The 23,007-nt window shown below is 49.0% G+C and overlaps 1 protein-coding gene across 1 annotated transcript in view; it reads left to right on the forward strand.

The window, feature by feature from the left end:
• The first annotated feature begins 3,251 nt into the window (after nucleotides 1–3,251).
• LOC113566746 overlaps nucleotides 3,252–23,007 on the forward strand; it is a 61,128-nt gene continuing 41,372 nt past the window's right edge. Inside the window, exons 1-2 of the mRNA XM_026993726.1 lie at nucleotides 3,252–3,356; nucleotides 4,092–4,107. Coding sequence (XP_026849527.1) covers nucleotides 3,252–3,356; nucleotides 4,092–4,107 — 121 coding nt within the window. The remainder of the gene's footprint in view (nucleotides 3,357–4,091; nucleotides 4,108–23,007) is intronic.

The raw sequence follows: 23,007 nt of genomic DNA on the forward strand, positions 1-23,007 counted from the left end.
TATCACGCCTTGAGGATCAGAGAGATTTCTGTCTTGGAACGATAGGCAGGGTATCTATAGGATTAATTGGAGTTCGAATTGATAGTTGCCTCATAAAGGAACAGAGGGAGACTATCTAAAAGATAGCCTCTTTTAGATTGTATTGTATCCACCTGTGTGTATCATCGACATGTCAATCCATTATCCTTAACTTACAATCGATATCGCTGCTTTCATTCATTCATGTTTTCCCAAATCCAAAATCCAAAATCCCATTTCCTTTTTGGGTTAAACTAGAGCAAAGCAAAGTGTATTTCTTGGCCAAAACGACTTGCAATCCAGCCAGCCCCCCTCAATCCATTACGTAAACGTAACGTAACTGGAACATGTGTAGAAACCGAAACGTGATCGATTTCTTGAGCCTGAGTGGGAGAGGGACAAAAGAGCCAAAAGAGAGACAGAGAGAGAGAGAGAGAGAGAGAGTGAGACAAGTTGGTGTAGCGAATTCTCCCACAATTACGGCGGCGGCAATTGTGAATTTTAAAAAGGAAACGTGCCAAGTGCCACCGACCAGACCCCTGCAGGGGCCGCAGGGAGGGGGATTCTGCCCAGAGGAGGAAGAAGAAGAGGAGCTGAAGCCGGGTGGAAGGTGGACAATGAATGAGGAACTGAAATTCATGCCCCGCGCCATAAAAATCGAACGTGGGGCAAGGGACGTGGGATGCGTTCGTTCGCGCTTCCGGTTCCAGAGACAGTAGCAGCAGCAGCCCCGAGAGCTGTGTCCACGTCCGCGTCCAGACATCGAGCAGACATGACCATCATCATCGTCGTCATTGGACATCATCGTCGTTCGGGTGGGGACGGGACTCCTGTTGTAGGTCGGAAATTGGTAATGCGTGTGTGGACTCCATGTGGACTCTGATTTTGTGGACTCTGTGCCCTGAGGACAATGGGATGTGGACATGGACATGGACATGGACGTGCAGCGATGCGTGTGGGCTGATTTCGTCCGAGGGGAAGGGGGTGGGTGGTGCTGGTGCTGGTGCTGGTGCTCGTCCGAAAGGTGCGTGCCGTTGCGAGTGCGTGCTGCGGGACATGAATGTTCATGTCGGTTTTCGGTTTTGGATTTGGTTTCATTTTCAGTTGCGTTTTGTTTTTGCCTTTTTCGAAAATATCGCCACAGAAAATGGTATTCCAGTCAGGAGCAGACTTTTATGAATGAAAAGGAGAGGGGTTCACAGTGGGCTTCAGAGTGGGCTAGCTGGTGGTAGAGGAAGCACGCTTCTAAGCTTCAAGTGTCTGACGCACGTCTGGCGCTCTCTTCGGCACCGCCTCTCTTTCGCATATCACGTGCACGTACATATTGCCATGTGCAATACATCAAAATCGAAAGAACCGCAACAATGAAGACGAGAGAGAGGCAGGGCAGGCCGAGCCGGGCCAGAGAGCGGAGACCGAAGAGCTCAAGAGCAAGTGGAAGAGTGGGAGCGGGAGAGAGCAAAGTTTTAGCAGGTTCATTTCCAGCCATCACGTTTACTCGGACACACGAGGCGTCCATGCCAAGCAGCTCTGAAGGAACGTGATAGCCACAAAATATAAAGAACCAATGCAAAAACAAAGCAAACAAGGGAAACGTTTTGAAGGCGCCTGGAAAATGATCGATAAACAAGCGATCCAGCGATAAGATAGGTAAAACCAGAAAGGATCCACCGAGGAGGCAGCCAAGAGCCAGGAGAGAGGAAGCAATAAACTAACTGCGATCAAAAAACTGTCACAATCTCTCTCCTGCTCCTCCTCCTGCAGCATTTCTCTTCGGAGGCGAGGCGCAGCCTCCATAAAACTGACGCGAGGTGATAAAATAGCAGAACACAATGATTCCACTGTAAATCCCTTACCATTCTCTCTCTCCCTCTACGAAGCACCAGAGGTCGACTACTGGATACCCACCAATTGAGTTGTACCTATTGGGAGGCAAGGAAATCCAACTAAAATTCAGTACGAAAGACTAGTTTTATAGTGAAATATTGGAGGGTAGGTTAATGCTAGGGTAAGATTGGAAATCGCTTTTCACTTGTAGAACAAGCACTGCAGCAGCAACAATATGCTCCACCTCACTGTCCGACTACGGGGTACCGAAAAGAGTAGCACAAGAAATGCATTCACATAACCGTTTATCAGCTTGTAAGATCTCTCTCACTCTCTTTCTGCTTGGGTTTTTATGGCCGCTGGCTAACTGTTTCTCGATTGTGTTACACCACACAGCAAACACACACAAAAACACACAGAAAAACAAAAACAAGAAACAAAACGAACCACAAACAACAGCCTGAAACAGTTCATAATTCAAAAACCACAAAGAGAGGGCCAACAATTAAGCAATAAAATACAAGTAAGAGAGTGGCAGAGTGAGGAGGAGTGACAAAGGTAGAGAGAGGCAGAAGCAGACGCAGAATCGGAATCAGAATCAGAATCAGAGGAAAAAGACCAAATGAAATGAAATCGGAGAAGTGCAGTTCGGGAGCGTGATCCTTATCGTAATTGTGCGTGCTTCTGATGAAGTATACTCTGCTCTCAGCCCCACTCTTTCCACTTTCCAGAAGGGTAATAACTTTTTCTTAACAAAATGATGAACTGCCTTAAGAATAACTTTCTTTCTCACTATTTTTAATGGGAAAAAGGATTGGGAAAGTGGCATTCTGACGTTGCTATAATTTATTTGTACTAAGTTTTCACAACTTTTCCACTGATTGATCCGTTCGAAAGCGATCGTTGACATTTGCTTCTAGAGGCAATAAATAAACGACAAAAGTGGTGGAAAGAGCAGAAAATTCAAGAGAGTCGCTCGGAGTACCCCGGCGTTAGATACTCTAGGGGGAGCTTCTGTGGGAGACTCTTCGCTGCGCTGCAAACGTCGTCTGTAAGTCATGGTATCCTCCTGCTTTGAGGGTATCACGCGGTCGCCTCTCTCTATCCTTGCTCGTTGCTGCCTTTGCTGCTGTTCGCTCACTTTTCTGGTATTTAGCTAAATAATTCGCATGCCAAACCGTACCGCAGACCCCGTCGAACGAAGATCGCATTTACTCGTAAGTCAGCGGCAAACACGAAAGTGTTCAGTTGTGATCGGAATTATTAATTAATATTCTTGCACCTTCCGAAACTGTGTCGGGAATCAGGCCATAAACTAGTGCACAATCGATGGGAGTACGATGAGCGATGGATGAGTAGGGGACCGACCGCGACCGCGACCGCGAACGAGGACAGTCCCCAGGTCCATGTCCACGTCCACGTCCATGTCCAATATGGCAGGCAGGTCCGCAGCCATGACCGTGACACAGGAGAAAAAACGAATGAGAAGACGGCAGAGTGGCCCACGAGGAGTAGGTGCAGTGCGGCGAGGCAGATGCAGTAGTACAAGGAGTAGCAAAAAAAGTAAACAGAAATCATGTGATCGACCACAAGAGCTTCTGTAAGAAATGGAAAGAAGAGAGGCGCCCTAGCTGTCAACCGCAGAAGGCTCTTACTCCCGCGCAACTCTGCTAAAACTCTGTCTCGATATTAAGATCCATACATACAAGGCATAGAGAATCTCAGAGAGAGTGCGGACCAACTACTATCACATGTACATATGTACATTTACATTTAGTCTCAAGACACCCTCAACATTAGTGTTAACAGAAGAGCAGCAGTGTTTAGCAGGAGAGCCACCGCCACACACTCCCAAAAGCGCACCTGTTACAGTGAACTTCTTTCTCTTTTCTCATTCCACTAAAACTAATGTAAAGGGCGCCCTTCTGCGAAGAGAGTAGCAGCTAACAGCGTAAAGAGCGGAAATGTTAACAGTATGCAGTGAGAGCTGACGCGGAGATCAACTAATTTGCATAAAAACTACTAAGTCTACGTGGAAATTGCTTTAAATTATTCAAAAACATTAATTTAGTGTTAGTGAAGTGACAAAGTAATGGAAATTCATGAAAAACATTCAAAATATCAAGGAAATGGAGCACTTGTGGTTTTTGCTTTCCCGCAGCCACTCGTCACTTAACAGCTTGGAGAGCGGCACTGTTAAGAAGAAGAGATTAAGAGATCCACATGATGCAATAATCAAATAGTAGGCGTTTAAGAGAACAAGTGAGTGACAAGTTCATTTATCTGATTACTTCCTGTTTGCGAGTAAAGAGCGTGGGAGCTTACACTGCCGAAGATCAAGAAAACATGGGTAGCTGCTAAGAGCGAGAATATACGTATAAAATGGAGTTCAATTATAATACTTTTAGCCCTTCAATGAGTTATTACAGTGGGAATATGCATTTTACAGTGTGAGTGTTTACCTTAAAATACCCGAGACATACCCACCCATTCGTAAATATTGCTCTATTCAATCTGCCGAATATACCCCGTCCCATACCCTCTCTCTTGAAGGGAGGCTGAGGCTCCCTTTTGCTGTCGCGCTGCTCGCGAGCTGGAAGCGTGTTCCAGGAGCCAAAGTGCATTCCTCGAATGGCTTGAGGTTGGTTAAAGTTGTTGCTGCTGTCCGAAGGGATGTGGGGCATGCGGCATGTGGCAGGAGGCAGGAGGCACAAGAAACATGAGGAATTTGCTCCAGGTTATCTGTGTTTTTTTCCTTTTGTTTATACTTTTAGTTTCTGTTTCTGTGTCTGTTGTCTCTCGCGTTTCTCTGTTTTTGTCAGTTTGTCATTTGCGTTGTTCAATTAATTGCAGAAATCAATTTAAGCAATGCCACTCTTTGCCTCATTGCGGCATTGTTGCTTTTGTTGCATGCTACTGCTGCTGCTGCTGTTCCAGTTGGTCTTTCCAGTTGATCGATTCATTGGAAACGGAGATTCGGGAAGGAATTGGGACTCGGGGATGGGCCTTCAACCCATCGACTGATCGACTGACTGCTGGGTTACGGCTAATTGCTACAAGATCTCTCGGACTCTGAGAACTAGAAAACTTGTCTATGGATTCATTCTTTCCCCCTCCCCCTCCTTTCTGGTACTCGCTTGATCTTCCGGCAGGCCCGGGAGCTTCTCTCAGGCCTGCAGCGACGGCAAAAAGAGTGTGACAACGCGCGACAGCCTCGAGATAAATCCAATTAGTCTGATATTTGTACTTTTTATGTGAGAATTCCCATTAAAAATGTAAAATGTCATAACAAAACGAGAACAAGACAACAAGTCAACAAACGGCAGACAGCTCACATCAAGTGCCGGCCCCAAAGAGGGGCCCCAGAGCCAAGGCGAAGTGGCTGTACCCTAGGAGGAGCTCACAGATGGAATCGATGGGAATCCATGTCTAAAAACTTCCGAGATTGTTGGACTAGTATCGGGCCACAGAATGAGTTTCCCCACAGATGTCCCTTGCTCCGAGGTCAAATCCAATGCAGAAGCAGAGATACCCACCCAACATTTAGATACCCTTTCGGAGGACAACGGTTTCTTCTTTCTTCTAAGCTGCTGCGGATACCAAAGTATCTCATAGATGCGACTCGAGCGCCTTTGACGTCTGTCGCCGACCGCTCAGCGACAGCGACAGCGACAGAAACGACGACGTAGACGACGACTTCTCTGGCATTCAATAATTTTATGCTAACAAATGCGATGCGCAGAGTCGCCGCCGCCGTCAAGTGGCGCTGAAAGAGTGACACGGGATGGGGCAGGGGCAGGGGCAGAGGTAGAGGCAGAGGCAGATGCAGAGACAGAGGCAGAATCATTTACGGTAACATTAACACTTACCGCGCATTCACCGAGGACTGGGCCGCGCCGATCTCCTCCATGGACTTTCTGCGAAATATACAGAATGGAAAGAACGAGAGAAAAGAAAGAGAGAAGAGAAGAAAAGAGGAAAAGAGGGAAAAAATGAATCACATTTAAGCCTGCGGCTGTTGAATTCGATTAGCGTGAAGCTGTTACGGCGGAAAAAGTTGGCATTTTCCAAATAAATTAAATTAGCCGATAAATGTCTCGGCTCCGGACTCACCTGTCGCCCCAGCATAAGGCATCCTCGCGGTATCTGCAATGGAAATGAAACAATGGGAATGGCATTAATATATGTGGAATCTTCCAGCTAGATCTCTCTCTCTCTCTCTCTCTGGAACAGCATCGTATATATACACGGCATTTTCCATTGGAAAGCACTGTCAGATCTCTCTCTTTGAATCCCTCAATGGAATGGTAATCTAATTTTTATTGGAGAGGTAGATCCCTCTCTCTCTCTCTACTCTCTACAAGGTCAACAGGAAGTCGTCATTCGAATCATTGAATCGTCGAATAAACAACAGATCGGGCGGGAGGGCAGCAATCTCCACAAATTATACAACAACTGAACATTATGTGGTTCCGACTTTATAATCAAGTGCAAGGCACCGAATTCTCTAAAATTTATTGATTTCTTCCTCACTTTCCAGCCACCTTTCCTCCTGTCTTTGTCTCTGTGTCCTCGCGGTTTCTGTTTCTCGCGGGACAACTCCCCGCCGAACGAGGAGCAGCGCCGTAAATCATTGCCCCCAAAAAATGTATGCCCCAGAACCCTATTTTGCCAGGGTCCGCAGCAAATTTGCTGACCCTTTGATCAGTGGATCGTCGAATCGCTGGTTTCGCTGCTGGATCGCTGCTGGATCGATCGATTGAAACCGTTCAGCTTCAGCGCCGACTGAACGGGGAAGGAAGTGATTTCTGGTCTCCATCCCCCCATTCCCCATACCCCATTCCCCATACCCCATTCCCCATCACCGATCACCGTCTCAGTCTCTTGGGGCAATTATCAAAATTGTAATTTCGTTCGTGGATTTTTGTTGTGCTTTAATTTCGTTTTGATTGAGTTCATCGAAGGTCGTAGGTCAGCACTGGGCGGAGCCCCAATCTCTCAAGGAAGTGCAAATTATCGGATAAGAGTATCGCATCTCTGTTAAAGAAAGCATTGCACTTTTTACAGGGGAAAGCGGAATTATTTTTCAGCTATAATTTCAGTTTCGAGTAATACTCGTATTGATATCCAATATCCAAACGTATTTCTGTATAAAAAGAGCTCAATTCTTCTACAGAGTAGCCTTTAGAGCTTTGAAAATCCCTCCTTTTACTTTTGGTTCTCTTTTAAAAGAGTTTTTCTTCAACTTGCAGATTTATTAAGGAATCAAGGAATGTTTTGTAATTCCCTTAAAGATTCTTTAAATCAAATAAATTAAGAGTTGACGACCAGTGGGCTTAAGGGTTTCTAAGAGTAGTTTAAGCACCTTAAGGGTGAAGAGCAGGGTCACCAATTCCCCACAGAGATCGGGGTCACCAGTTGTCCCTTGGTTTCACTGGACTTTCTCTCTTTTCCTCTACTCTCTTTCAACGCAACCCAACCTCTTGTCAAACAATGTCATCTACTGCTTTGTCCTTGCCCCCTGCTAAGCCCTCGGATGCCCCATACCTCATGAGAGACACGTGTTCTCCCTCAACGATCGATCGAAGGGGGAATGAATGCCAAGGCTCCAACCGACGAAGCAGAGGTGCCGCGGGGGGCAGCGAGAACATCTCCTGTGGCAGCTATTTTTAAGTGTTGGCATAAAAGGCTCCAGCAGCAGTGGCAGCAGCGGCAGCGGCAGCAATGAGATGTCAACATTGCAACGCAATGAAAAGAGCAAAAGTAAAGCCTCGATAATAACAGATAATTGTGTAGAACATAGGCCAACTATTTCCGCGGACTCCTGCCACTGCCACAGCCACAGCTACAGCCACTGCCACAAATCAAAGCCTCATCAGCGGGCCTCGCGATATAAAGTTCAACTGATCGAAGAATCGATGGCCAGGCAGCGGCCAGCGGCCAGCAGCCAGCACTCTCTCTCTGGGTTTTTGCTGGGGGTTTGCTGCTGGTGCATCCAGCAAACCATCCATCGATCCATCGATGCCAAGCGGAGTGTCACCCGGTTCTTCTGCAGATGAGAGGCAAGTGGCATGGGGCACAGGAGGCACAGGAGAGGCACTGCCAGAGCCCCAATACATCGTTGTCGTCGTCACTTTGATTGCGTTTCGTGCCCAATTAGTCTCAGAGCACTTGAGTGCGTAAAAACTTGTACCGCACCATAAATAAATTGGCATGAGGAAGACAGGAGCCAGAGCCAGAGCCCCAGACCTCCATCCCCCCATCCCCCATCCCCTGTTCTCCTGCTCTTCCTTCTGCTGTGATGCAGTCTCTCTGTCGAGACATCGTTGTCGCCAGGAGCCCGAGTGGAGTCGCCACCGCCACCGCCGTCGCACTGTCAATACTCGACTCCAACTCGGACTCGTATAAGGAGGTCTTAGGGTTCGCTTATGCTGCCTGCCTCTGTGCCTGCCTGCCTGCCTGCCTCTTTTTGTGGCAGTGGAAATTACATAAGGGCTATGACTATTAAGAGGTTGTCCTCCCTCAAGCAGTGGCCGGCCATAATTATGGAACATATTTCATAATAATAAGGTGTGTAATCTGCACATTTAACTAGACATCGAAAGCCCTCCAATTACAGTCCTCTGTCCTCTGATTAGGGGACAGAACAGGACAGGACAGAGCGATGCGATGTTTGAACATACTTAAAAAGCTATTCGTAAAGTTGTCATCGAGGGATCGGGGACTCTAGGAAGGTTCTTAGAAGTAGATTGTAGACTCCACGTTCCAGATCTCTGTCCAGGAATCAAAGCTAGCGTTTTCCCACCTCCAATCTAATCATTATCTAATCGTTTTAATTCTCCGATCAGTGATCTCTCACTTAAATCAAATCAAGCCACCATAACGATCGTATTTTCCCACACAACCCACGAGATATGGCATTTCATTTGATTGTTTCCTGTCTTCGGCTCGGTTCGGTGCGACTCGGTTCGGCTTATGAAATTTCATCACGATCATTATCCGATCAACGAAACCCGATTGTTGCCACAGTAGCGAATCCTCCCCTCCCCTCCTCTCCTCTCCAGCCCTCTCTGTCGTGCTCCGATCCTATCCGATCCCGCGACAGATCGTATTTACTTTTTGAATGATGCTGTCAAAGGCCCCAAAGCGATTTGTGGTTGGACACTGATCGCACACGCGCCCCCCTGTGGGGCACCACCCGATGTACGTACGCACCCCCCCTTCCTCGAGCCGGGGGCCTATCTATCATTATTGATTGTGCCCAAAAGAGACGAGACGCTGTAATGCGATCCATGGACGATGGAGCATGGTCTCCGATCGACGGTGCTCCAGCAACTCGAGCTCCAACTCCAGCTCCAGCTCCACTTTGCGGTAGCCATCGACAATTATTTATATTAAAAGCAAAATGTTCGAACGGATCTATGTGAGGGGGTGGGGGGATGGCTCCACATCGTTTCAGGGGGAGGGGGGTGAATAGATATTTCCCCCCCCCCCCCCCCCCCACTCCCCACTCCCTATTTTGTATCTCTTTGCCACTTGTATATTTTGGAGCCCCTCTCTCCCGCTCCCTCTCCCTCTCTCTCTTTCTCATATTTTGGGACGTTTATTTCTGGTTAATTTTATTTTCTTCCTTTTTGGGTTGCTTCCCCTTTTAACGTAATTTTTGTTTCGATTTTCGTTTTTTGTTTTTTGTTTTTTTCTGCCTCAACGCTTGGCCTTAATATCAAATTTTCGCTCTAAATTCCACTGATCAATGATTGCCTTTTGACGAACCCTTTCCGTGGCAGTCCCCTCTCCCCTCCCCCACATCCTTTCTGAAGACTCTCTCGCTGACGAACTGCTGTTCGACTGATGATCGACTGGGACGACTCTTTGGGACCGACCTCTGTGGGCCTCTTCGCTGATGATCATCATCGAAGACAGCGGTGATCGGAGGTTGGAGAAGCTTGTCTTCTTACCGACCTTGCCTGCTCTTCGATCTCTTCGATCTCCTCTGTGGCTGTTGTTGTTGCTGTTGTCAGCAGGCAGGCAGGCAGGCAGGCAGAGGCAGGGATTCCAACAATTTTCGAAAAACTTCTCATACATATTTATAAGTTTTGTGGTCAAAAGTTGTGCGAAAAAAGCGTAAAGCTCTACAGCCCACAACTTTGTCGATAAATACCCTAACCGAATGGCAACGGGATTGAAGGGTTGCCGGGCTCTCAGCTGCAGTTTGGCAAAGATAGAAGTTTTTGGGTTTTCCACCCAGCCAAAAGATGGAGAGAAGACCCCCATTTCATGGGTTTGTCATGGGACAAAGAAAGGTTTTCGGATAGAAGTGCTAGGATGGAGGGGATTTCGTGGGCTTGCGATGGATACACCCTTCTTTCCCCTCCTTTGGATTGGAGTCCTTCTATGCTTAATTGCTCCCTATAGTCGCCCCAGATTGGACTCCTTTGGAGCAGATCAGAGGGGATCCTTGACTGTTTGCTGTTCTCCAAAGAGTATTCGGTCCTTCGGTGCCCTGTTTCCCTCTCGGATTCCCGATTCCCGATTCCTGATTCGTTTTGAAGGAACTTTCGGGTTGGGTCCCCTGTTCTTGACTTTTATCTCAATTATTTGATCGACCAGACGGGGCCAGGAGGAAAGTTCCCCCCGAAAGAGTGGAGCGAGAGGCATGCCATGCTAAAGTATCTACCGATATCTGTAGATATAGTATCTGCAAGTATAGGTAGTATCTGGTATGTGGTGGCAAAAGTATCTATCGATTGACGGATGGAATCCAAAGGCTAATCATCGCAGCAGAAGGTAATCCACAGCTCGAGGAGCATTTGGTATTCCGCTCAGGGATTTGTACTTTTGCACTTTGGGAGAGGCGGAAAAGTGCATGTGGCAGGCGGCCGGTGGCCGGTGGTCGGTGGCCAGCCCTTGGGTGTGGCATGGTGTGTGTGTGTGTGGCAGTGCGGCAGTGTGTGTGTGTGCCGTTTAATGATTGTTATTGCAACACGGCATGAATTTCAATTAATTTTACGCGCTACCAACAGAAGAACCAACGAAATGGAGGAGTACCCATCGTGGAAGGAGTAGGAGCTGCCCCCTGCCTCCTGCCTCCTGCCTCCTGACGCTGTGGCGTTGATGAAATTGTTGCCTCACTTTGGAGTTTCGCCGGCAGCAAGGACATCCCAGCCGCCGCCACCGCCGCCGCCTCCTCCTTCTGCCTGCTGAGTATCTGTATCTGGGAGTATGTGTGTGTGTGTGCATCTGTGTATCTGTGTGTAATAGCTTTATGCCTGCCGCAGGCTGTGTGAACATCAAGAGCCTCATCATCAAACTCTGCAGATCGGAAAAACCTTCATCGACAGACGATGCCAGCAACGCTGTAATTTAGTTCTTGCAACCTGCTGCAACCTGATGCGGCACTGCTGTTGCATCTTCAGATGCCACACCTTGGCCAGCAGCAGCAGCGGCAGCGGCAGCCCCTCCGCCGAGTGGGTGTTGAGAGAGAAGCCAATTTCTCGTCCTCGTCCTCGCCCTCGCCCTCGTCCTTCTCTCAAGTGTTGCGCCTCATTTGCATAATTTAATTGAATGTGACGTGGTCTGCCCTGGTCCTGGACTCCGCCTGGGATCTGGGAGGTTGCACCTCCATCTCCATCTCCAGCTCCAGCTCCAGTGGCAGGGAGTCGTGCAACGAGAACAAGTGTAGCTCGTAATGCTTTCTGGGTGGAGCCCCGGCAACACCTTTGCGGACGCTGCTCTCCTCCAGAGGTGGATTTTCTCCCTCGAGGAGTTGCCTCGGAGTCTGATGGAAATCGCTGATTGAACGGAATGCTTCAAGCTTTCCTTTATTGGCAGATGTTCCGATAAAGAGTTTTGATTGAACGCCGAGAGGGTGAGCATTGATTCGACGATAGAGGCCCCTGGCGGAGCGTCCCAGTCCGCTTTTAGATGCTTCCCCACTCTCCCAATGGGCTCCTCTTTCAGCTATAGATTTCTCTGCTGATCTGAGGTCCTGATTTCGAAGTGTTCGAAGCATCTTGTGACAGTCGGGACATTCTTTACCATCTCGAGGCTACGTTGGAGGAGTTTTCTCCAATGGAACTAACAGGGTTCCTCCAATGACCTCTTCGGGCTCTTTGGGGTTTTTTGGCACTCCAACGCCTTTTGATGAATAATATTGAATATCTGGAGGTATCTCTCTCTCTAGAGCTCTTCCAAAATGGAACCCTGATCACTGCCTAACCTCGCTTCTTATTTGTATGAATATCCATTTGCTGGACCCTCTCTCTTTCTCTCTTCTTCTTCTCTGTCCCGCTTGGCATGTGTATTATCCATTCCATTCCATTCCATTATTCCATTCCCATTCCCATTCCCATTCCCATATGCTCGTATGATGTTCATTCCCATCATCGTCGCCAGCCACTCTCTACCCCTGTACCCCTGTACCCCTCTGCCCCTGTACCCCTCTACCCCTCTATACATTGTACCTGTGCCTGTGCCCCCCTCTATCCCCTCTTTCCCCTCCCCTACTCTTCCATCCGCCTCGAACATAATCGCAATCATAATCTCTTGCATTTTATTTCATTTTCTCGCGTTGATTTTTTTTCTTTCTTTTTTTCTTAGCTTTGTGTTGTTTGTTTTTTTTTTCGTTTTGTTTCGTCTTCGGTTCGGTTTCATTTTGCTCTTTATGCTTTACAGCAATTTCTTAATGGCTGTCGGTGCTGCAGTGCAGTGCAGTGCTACTAACCCCTCTACCCCTTAACCCCTTAACCCCCATCGGCCCCGTCGGCCCCTTCTCCCCGTCTTTCTTCTGGGAGTCTCCAGCCTGAGAGTCGAGAGGCAGTCCACCAATCACGTTCGAAATATAAATTGTTGAAATGATGGTTTTTTCACTGCACATTTTGCAGTGTTACCGTTGTGTCTGGAGCGAGAAGGAGCGAGAGAGCGAGATAGAGAGAGGGTGGGGATGGGGATGGGTAAGAGGGGATAGACGACCCCCAGAGCCGCCGATGAGTGGCCTCGAAAAACCGCAAAGGAGCTCTCGGGAGCTCCGTAGTCGTTGAGCTGTTGAGCCTCTGAGTCGCTGAGTCGCTGAGACCATGGAAAATTGTGTGTGGAGATCGCTTTGTAGAATGAAAATGCGGTTCGTGCTTCTGGCGCGCCAAAACCCTATACCCCTTGCCCCCCACCCCCTCTTTTCCCGCCCTCCTCTTCCATCTTGTAATGAAAAACAAACGTCCCAGCAATTTTCCAGTTAGGTCAAAACTCTTTTGGTTCCGTACTCACCCCCTCACCAACCCGCCCCGCCACCCCCCGCTCAATCGTTTCTCTCAGTGTAATGTTACTTTAACGAATTGTGCAGCAGAGTAAAAAGCATCATAAAAAATACAGAAAAAAGCAAAGAAAAAAATACAAAATAAAATGAAAATAATGGGAAAAAGACGAAAATGAAATTGAGGCAACGAACGTCATCATCCGAAGAGAACCCATCAGCAGGAGCAGCAGCAGCAGCCTCAGCCTCAGAAGGGGGCAGTGGGGGGGATGGGGATGGAGAGGGGGGGGGGGGGGCAACAATCACAGTTTAGATTTCTGTATTGTCCGCCGTTCCGCCGTTCCCCGTTCCCCGTCTGGCTGCTGTCCCCTCTTTTAATATTACTTTACCCTCTGTCTGTCTTGCTGTCTCCCTCTCTCCATCTCCATCTCTCTCTCTTTAGGTCTCTTCGCCAATATTCGCCAAGGTAATAACTCAGGTGATTATAGTAATTATGCGTTCTGACGCGATCCAGCCACGGATAACGCTATTCCGATATAATTGAAAAATGCTGATAGACGCTGATTGTGTGAGAGCCAAGAAGTCAGACGGAGTCGTACGGAGTCGGAGTCCAAGATGAAGCTAAAGACCAACTCAGAGTCAGAGATGGAGACAGGAGGCAGGAGGCAGGAGTTGGAGCTGCAGTCGGAGATTGAGTCTCGCAGTGTCAGAGACCAAGAGCCAAAAGAGGAACAGCAGCTCCCTCGTTGGCGGCTGGAGATGTGCTTCACACGTGAGTCTCTCTCTCTCTCGTGAGTCGTGAGGCGGTAAATGAACCTTAGGGAACACCTGACAGATGCACCGAAGTAATGGGAAGAAGAATGAACTGGAAAGGATCTCCTAAGGTCTTGGGGTTGGTAGAGGTCTGAGGATCGGGCCCAAGTACACGATAGATACACAATCGTGATGATCTGTTCATCTGTTGGGGTCAATCCAGTCCATTCCAGCTCATTCCTGCCCATTCCTGCCCATTCCTGCCTGTTAATGCCACAAGGAAGGAGTCACCCGTCGCACCCGTTAGTCCCAGGAGCTCCCTAGTGTCATCTCTAGCAGCCGAAAAGCCCAATTCGCAATCCCCAAACCAATCCATTGGCGGAGCACTCGTAATGTGCTGCTGGAGCTCCTTTCGGTCCTTCGCTTCAGTCCGTCTTTGGGGGCCAGGCACAGGCACGGCACCAATCACAGTTCATGAATTACATCGGCATCGCCATCGCCATCGCCATCGCTATGGCCATATTGTTGTGGGAATGCCCCAAAAGTGGTTGCCACAACTGCCACTTCCAGCACTTCCAGCACTTCCACCACTTCCAGTGCAGTTGCAACTGCGGCAACTGCGGCCACTGCTGCAACTCCAACTTCATGGGCTATTGCGGCGAAATGTTCTTTGATGCCGATTTCATTTTTCGATATTGAAAATAACCATGGATTATGGTTTATGAAGAGGTTGAGAGTAGGGGAACCCCAGCCCCGACCCAGCCTCAGCCTCAGCCCCAACTCCAGCTCCAACTCGAACCCGAACCCGAACCCTCTCATCTCTGAACTCTCATCAGAGAATGGGAATTGGAGAATGGGAGTGTGGGACAAACAGAGAGCGAGAGAGCGAGAAAGAGAGAGAGAGAGACTTTATCTCGTGACAATCGCCTGAAATTCGTGAGGCGTTTCATCGTTGGATGCTTTGGGGTTTTCTCTGTGTATTGCTCGGTGGGGCTTTGGTCTCAGGCGAGTGCCGGAGTGCCTGAGTGTCGAAAGTGTTATTGTCACGTAAATTCAATTAGTTTAATTATGAGTTTCATCGATGTTGGCACCTCTGGTTCTACCTTCTACCTCCCCTTCCCCCTCCCCCCTTCCCACCATCCGCCTTTTTTCTTTACACTCCACTTTTTACCACAGAGAAAATGTTTGGCCATTTTATCGGTGATTTCGTTAAGGGGAAAAGTGCAAAAGGAATACCTTAGGGAGTGGGCTTTGGATTCGTCTTCTATCCACAATAAGGCCTAAAGAATACCGTACTGTGATCAATCTTCCATTCCATGGGGGGACCTTTTTCACGTCTTTGAAGGAATGAATTCTGATTGGATTGGTTTTATTCCATTAATTCTTTCTAGTACATCTGCATGTCTAATATTTAGTCCTCAACCAGTGATACTTTTTCCATTTTTAAAGATTTCTAGAGATAAAGGGGATTCCCTTTAAAGAATCAAATGATAATTACACGATTTATTCCCCTTAACTGTCACAAAACTTGTGGGAAAACTCAAGATACTCCTCCCAATTAACTCCTCTCAGTTATCTGTCTCTGTCTCAGTCTCTGTTTTATTGCTGAAAGAATAACCCCTAGATTTGAGCGAATAAAACCTGTGTGGAACTCTGATCAAATCTCTGATCCACTATTTCCCACTGCTCTTTCTTTTTAAATCGGATTCATGCTGTAATCCTCCTATGAACTATTCCCAAAATTAACCCAAATATCTAAAAATTTCCGGAATAATTTTGGGGCTTTTTTCTACAAATGCCAGGCTCTGTTCGTCTTTTAGGAATGCACTAATTTGTAGGCTGTCTTTGTGTCCTTCCATCCTTCTCTGTGCCGCACAAAACGCTTTCCGAATTGGGGCTAATGCTCGTTTAGAGATTTCCATTACGTGGGGCACAAACCCTTGCCAGAGTGCTCTCCACTTTCGGGGGATAATTCGGTCGTTTGTTGGTCCGGATAAACCAATCCATTGCCTGCTTCCCACCTCCGAGTGGAGCCCCATTTAAGAAGATTAATTCGCATTCGGTTTAGGGGCAGGAGACGTCTGGAGGCGCCTCTTATTGGATGATGGGATGACACTTTTCCAACTGAGTTTCGGCAACGCCCCCAAATAAATTTGCATGCAACCTCCGACGCGGGAGAGCGAGCGAGAGCTACAGAGAGAGGGAGAGAGAGAGAGAGAGCAAGGGAGAGATGTGCGTTGCACATTTACCTGTAGTAGGGGAATCCCTGGGGCACATGCAGATCCATGGGCATGCCACCGGCAGCGGCGCCGGCGGCCGCGGCGGCCGCCAAGTGATGATGCGAATGCGGATGTGGATGCGAGTGCGGATGTGCGGGGTGCGAGTGTGGGTGTGGGTGGGGATGTGGATGCGGATGCGAGTGCGGATGGTGGTGATGCGAGTGAATCGAGTGCGGATGCATCGAGTGGTTCTGGACATGCGCCGCTGCAGCGGCGGCGGCAAAGCCCGCGTCCGCGGAGGCCATCGAGTGGTGACCCAAAACGGCGGCCCAGGGCGAGGCCACGAATCCGCTGCCATGATGATCCATTGTCGGGGACTTATGCGGCACTTTCCACTGTGTGTATATTGTAATCGGGAGACGGGAGCACTATATCATTCAATATATATCGGTATATATCCTTTATCTTTTGATTTTTATGTTGCACCGAGACACACAAACAGATACAGATGCGGATACAGGAGATACAGGGGATACACGGATACACCGAAAACAAAGTCACAACACAAGATGGCGGCCATTATTTACCGTTAACGCGCATGGCCACAAAAGGCACCGTTAGGAGGAGTCGCCCCCCTCTGCAGGCACCAGGCACAGGCACCAGGCACAGGCACCAGGCACCACCGACGGGCGAACGAACGAACGAAGCGACGAGTCGCACTCGGAACGAAACTCGAAGAAAATCCACCAAAACAAAAAAAACCGCGCAGGAAAATCGTCAGGGAGGAGGAGCAGGAGCCGGAGTCGGAGTTGGAGCCGGAGCAGAAGGAGGATGGAAACCACAGCCGACCCTCGAGCAGGCAAGCGAACGGGAGACAGACCAGACTCCCCTTTGGGGCACACGGATTCTGTCGCAAATCGGGCTCGGAATCGGATTCGGATTCGTTTGCTTTGCGGGCCTTCGGTTGCTCCTTTTCGCACGCTTTTGGTCCGCGTTCACCTCTGCACGGCACGAAAATTGGCGATAAACTATCGCCTCGCATCAGGAAACATGGCATGGCATCGCATCGCATCCACATAGCATCGGTGTCGGGTCGGTTGGTCGGTCGGTCGTTTGGGTCGGTTTGATGGTGCGTCCGAGAGTCTCGCAGTTAGAGCCATGGATGGCCCAGACACCAGACGCCAGACACCAGAGGCTGGTTGGTTGGCTGCTGCGGCTCCTCTCTGCTGCTGCTGTTGCCTCTGTTGCCCCTGCCGCTGCTGCTACCATCAACATCATCTGTGTTGCTGTGCTGCTGTGCTGCTGCGCTGCTGCTGCCCCTGCATCTGGGGAGCAGAGCGCATTTTGCACTGCTGCAAATGGTGGTGGAGCAGGTTTTGCGCCTTTGGAAAGAGAGAGAGAGCCGCAGAGCCGCACAGCAGAGGCAGCCGCAGCATCCATCCACACACACACATCATATGTTATGTGGCTCTCTCTCTCTCTCTCCCTCTCTCCCTCTCTCTCTCTCTCTCTGTTGCTCCCCAACGGAGGCATAACAACAACACTTGCCACATGCTCATGGCTCCATACAGAGTGCTCCTCCGAGTCCCACTCCGAGTCGCTCGCGCTCTCTCTCTCTCTGTCTCTTTTTGTGGTTCATTCTCGGGAGAATTCTCGCTGAGGGAGCAACAGCAACTCTCAACAGCAGAAACAGCATCAGCACCAGCACCAGCATCAGCGAAGGAGCTGAAGATGGAGATGACTTTTTGGTCTGTTGTGTGTGACGTTGTTGAGGGCGCGATAAGGAGGCTTCCTGCTCCACTGGGGGAGTCATTTGTTCCCATTATGGAGATAGATTGATTGCACAATCCGTGAAGGAGGAGTACCTAATGGGAAGTGATGTTCTTCCAAAGGAAGAGACCTCTAAGAAATCTGGAAATCATGTATTCTATATCTCTAAGAAGAAATCTACAACGTATCTGAGAAAATTTTTAAAGGAAAGAGGGGCTTCGAGGGTTCCAGGTTGTGCGGGAGGGAATCTATACATAAACCACAAAAGGTGACCCCGATCTGACTGAATATCTTTTATGGCAGAAAAGGTGTCTCAAATAGTGGTTCCTTGTCAAGTCAGGGAGCTCTGGATCTATTTGCGGGACACAAAGTATTATCCATAGAGAAGATTTTTCAAAAATGGTGACCCCGATCCCATTCCGCTTGTCTGAACTCCTCCTTTCTTCAAGATTCCCATGGACATTCCACGGAGATTTCGCTGCCGCGAAGTATTCTTCCTTGGGCTCTCAGAGATCTGCAGCTCCCACAGACGTTTTCATCATCCTCTAGGATCATTAACCTCCTCTTACTTCTATGGAGCCCCCTTCCATTCAATTCCTAAGGAAATTTCCTCATATTTTCCACCACAAACCCCACCCTGACCTGTTCCCACACAACATTCATTCCTTCCACAAGTCTTAGCGTTTCCCATTCTCATACACAGCATTACCATGCCACCATGCCCCAAAAGGAGAGTGCGGGGAGGGCTCTGGTGGAGTGGGGGTGGAACGAACGGCTGACAACTTAGTTAAAATAAGGCGCCACCTGTCAAGTGATTTTCGAATAAAATAAATTCGTGATTACACGACAAAATATCCAAAAACGAAACGGAACGAAACGAAGCGAAGAAATCCAAAAGATCAGGCACCGGGCACCGGGCAACAACAATAACAAAAGACTCCCACGGGGGAAGCAGCCTCCTCCCATACAGCAGCCCTCCCTGCCCATGCCGTGCCACACTCTGTGGCACACACGACTCTTGCAGCCTCACACACACTCGCACACACTCACGAGACTCAGTCCAGCCGCAACTTCTGAATCGTAATCGTGCAGGGTCAACGTCAATACTGAATGTTGTCGCCGTTCCATCCGTCCACCGGTACCCCAGTCCCCCGTTCATGGCTTCCCCGCCCTGCGCCCTCCGCCCCCCGCCTCTCTATCCCCCTGTCTCTGTCTGTGGCAGTGTCTCTCTGTCTCGGGCTTGTTTACAGTGTGCAAAAATCATTTAGACAAGTTGACAAAAGCTCGTTTGGAACGTGAGTAACATGAGAGTTGGCTCTCGACGACAGACGACAGAGAGGAGAGCCAAAGAGTCTTGGAACTGAGGCTTGAGGCCTGCGGCTGCGGCTGCCCCATCTGTCCGTCCGTCCGTCCGTCCGTCCGCCCGTCTGCCTTTGGAATTGGTTCTGTTTTCGTCTGTTTCTGTTGCTGTTTTCGGGGCTTTTCAGAGCATCTTGGAGCTGTTGCTGTAGCTGTAGCTGCGAGGCTGCAGTCGCGAGCGGAGCCTGAAGTCTTAATTCTAAACATGGCAAATGGAGCTTGGAGCGTGCTACGGCTGCTGCTGCCGCTGCTGCGGCTGCTTGTGGCACAGAATGAGGCTGACCTTTGGCTGTAATGAGAATGAGAATGATATCCCCCACAGGCATATTATTTCAGTTGGTGCTGCCGCTTTGTGGGGTAGGTAACGGGTTGCTAGTGGGGGATACTTGAGGGTCTACAACGAGTGTGATGGTAATGATTGTGGGGGTGGCATGATGTGGGAGTGCACCTTAGCAGAGCAACAGATTGAACTTTAGTGTGCCTTCAGTCAAAATATATCAATATTAGATGGTGACCCCGATTAGCTCTGAATTGGCCATGAGAGTAGTTTGAATTGGAAATTCCATCGCAAATGGTGGCCTTAATGCGAAAAGAAATGTTTTTCAGATATGAATGACAGTTGTGTAAACTTATATCACAAATGGTGACCCCGATTATCCCTCAATTATAGATCTTCCTAGATGGAATGAAGCAATGAATGGCACATAAAATTATCTTAAACAAAGATACAAGCAAAGCAGAAGGACACAGTATACTCAATGGCTCAAGTGGTGACCCCGATTCCATACCAGGGAACTGGATGTGCATGACAATCCATCGAAATTTCGGAAATTTTCAAGAGAAAGAAACAGCTTAGATAAATAATTCTTTTTGATTTGTAAGCAATACAAATGTATCGCCAGAGGTGACCCCGATTTTCATTAAAGTGGCATTTGTCACAGCTCGTGACCCCGATCCGGCTTCCGCTTGTTTTTAGTTTGGAAAAACTTGTCGCCGTACAGAAAGTTCATTGCAATTCCAGCCGAAAGTTTCCATCAGAAAGAAAATCCATCAAATATGCAACATCCGACTATGCCAGCGCCCAACTATTTCTATTTCTCTGGAGCCTTACAAAAGACATCATCATGCGAGGACATGTGTGTATTTGTGTGTGTATGTGGCTATATACCTGTCGGTTGTCGGAGGATATCGACTGAAGCTACGAGCTGCAAATATGTGCTAAAATGTACACAAAACTTTAGCCAGGAGGATGGGGAATGGGAGTGGAGATGGAGATGGGGATGGGGATGATGCCAGCGCTTCGTCCTGCGGCACGTGACGAGCATCCGAAAGCGAGTGCGGCAGAAGCGTTGCGTCGGGCAAAAGGATCCCCATCCCCAACCCCAGCATCGTACAAATACCTACAGCAATGACTATTGATTATTTTCTTTCTGCTTTGCCACTGCTTTTCCCCAGAAGTTGAAATGAAATTTCCCTGTGGTTCTAATTTGTGAAACTTTAAAGTCGACGAAAACTATGCGACGATTGATTTATGCCCTTGCGTGTGGCGTTCCATTCCATCGGTTGACAGTCGGTCTTATCTGCGGATCAGAATGTGGCACAGAGACAGAAAGAGAGAGAGAGAGAGAGACCTTCCCTTCCTGGATTGATGGATTTGTTGATTGATTCGCATGGAAATTAAAACAAATGAAACGGAGGCGGCGATCGGTGATCGTTGATCGGTGATCGTTGATCGGTGATCGGCGATCGGTGATCCGTTCCAAGCCCCCGATCTGAGGTTTCGTTTCGTTTCGTTTCGTTGGGGGTGTACGTGCCTGTCATACGTAAAAAAGCACGGCGTGATTTCGACCCTCGGGCTGGGCCGCTGCCGCTGCTCTGAAGCCGGGCTTATGGCCCACAGAGAGTTCCATGGGCCTACAGTCCGTTTCGGGGTTTCGGTTGGGTTTTCGTATCTGAGTTTTGTATTTTTTTGGCAGCTGCTGTCGTGCATTTAAAGCGGACACCTGCCACAGTCACAGGCACAGAGCCAGAGCCAGAGTCACAGTCAGAGCCAGAGGCAGAGACCCTGGGACTTGGGACTTGGGAGTCTTCCAATTCGTAGAATCCATCGATATTTATGAGTTTTTACTAAGGTTTCTGCTTGGGGATTTGCATAACTGGGTCTACGGCTGCGACAGCCACGACGGCTACGGCTCTTACATGTATAATTTCCACCAAAAAAATAACTTTCGACGCCCCCGATTTAGGAGAAAGAAACGAAACGGTGGTAGAGACGTGGAGAGGAAGAGAGAGAAACGCGACTTTAAGGGATGTGGCGGAAGTCGGAGAAGAGAGCGAGAGAAGGAAGCGTTTCTCAAGATTGAGTTTCTTAGATATTGATTTTTCCGCCGTCGCCCGATGCCAGAACGTGACTGGATTCCGCGAGTGAATGGAATGGTCAGTCCTTGTCCGTCTCTCCTTTGAGAAGAGGGAGAGGAGGAGGGCTGGAGAAGGAGCGTGGGGGGGGGGGGGGGGGGGAAGGCAGGAAGGCAGGAAGGAGGGGTCCGGCTATATGCAAAAGTCTCGCACCTGGGAACGTGTGAACAGTTTTTAGCAATTAACTGACAACTGATGATGGCTCCCAAAAGAGTGGAGAAGCAGGGGGAGCAGGGCGAAGCTCTCCCTCTCTCTCGCTCTTTCTTCGATGCCCCCATGCAGCATGCGGCACGCGGCGTCATGCAGTCTGGCTTGGAAATGGATCTACAGCTGGAGCTGGAAGCTGGAGGCAGCGGCAGAGGCACAGGCAGCAGCGTGCCCCAAACATTCATCCTAATTGGCGTTCAATCTTTGGGGCAGCGGCAGCCTTCGATTTGCATGCACACGCGATGCCTCTCGGTGGTGGTGCCCCCGCGACGGCCGGACAGAAACGAAGGCAATGCCGCCGCGGTGCCGCGATGCCGCGAAACGCGGTAGCCACGTTCTCACATTCCACTTTGCCACAGCCACAGCCGCAGCACAGTCTCCAGTCACAGCAGTCCCCGAAGTTATTGTGGGGATACAGTGGGCCAGATCTGGGCATATCCCTACAAATACCTCTACAGAATATCCGAGACTTCAATCTTTTCCTCATACGATCTATGATTGGGGTACTGTTGGGTCCCAACAGGGGCTTAAGTAGTCTCTGTATCCCTCTTTCTTTGATTCTGGAACGCTATACCTTCCCTTGAAGGGGAATTCTCTGGTCCTCCATTCTTGTCTATTTGTATCTATCCCCAGCTATCTCTATGGTTGGCTCTGGACTATCCTGTATTGTTGCCACTTTTTCTTCTTTTTCACCCCCCAAAATGACATATTCCTTCCACAGTCACTGTGCCCCACTCGCATAGAGAGGGAGAGAGTGCCACAGTGGAAGTTTGAAGCTCAATCGCAATGTTTGTGCAACTAATTAACATTTTTAATGGCGAATCCTTGTAAGACACAACCTGCACAGGAAGGGGACTCGCAGATGAGGGAGTGCCGGGGAGAGGAGAGCGACATTCGGTTGTTTGTCTTTAAAGGATTTGCCAGAGTCAGAGTCAGAGTCAGAGTCGCAGAGCCACAGAGCCGCAGAGCTACGGGCAATGTCAAATGTTTTTGTTTAATTCGCAGATCCGCAGATGGAGATAATTTATGCCGCCTTTTGGGGCAAGGCGAGGCGAGGCGAGGCGAGGCATGAGCAGAGCGAGTGTGCCGACGGCGCTTTTGATTTCGGACTGTCATATGGCCCCCGCAGAAAGCTTGTTTAATCTGGAGATTAGATTTTGGTTCTCCGTTTAATCTGCAGCTTGGGATCTG

The sequence above is a fragment of the Drosophila persimilis genome, unplaced genomic scaffold, assembly GCF_003286085.1.
Source record: "Drosophila persimilis strain 14011-0111.01,24,50 unplaced genomic scaffold, DperRS2 tig00000885-arrow-arrow-pilon, whole genome shotgun sequence".
NCBI classification, from domain to species: domain Eukaryota; kingdom Metazoa; phylum Arthropoda; class Insecta; order Diptera; family Drosophilidae; genus Drosophila; species Drosophila persimilis.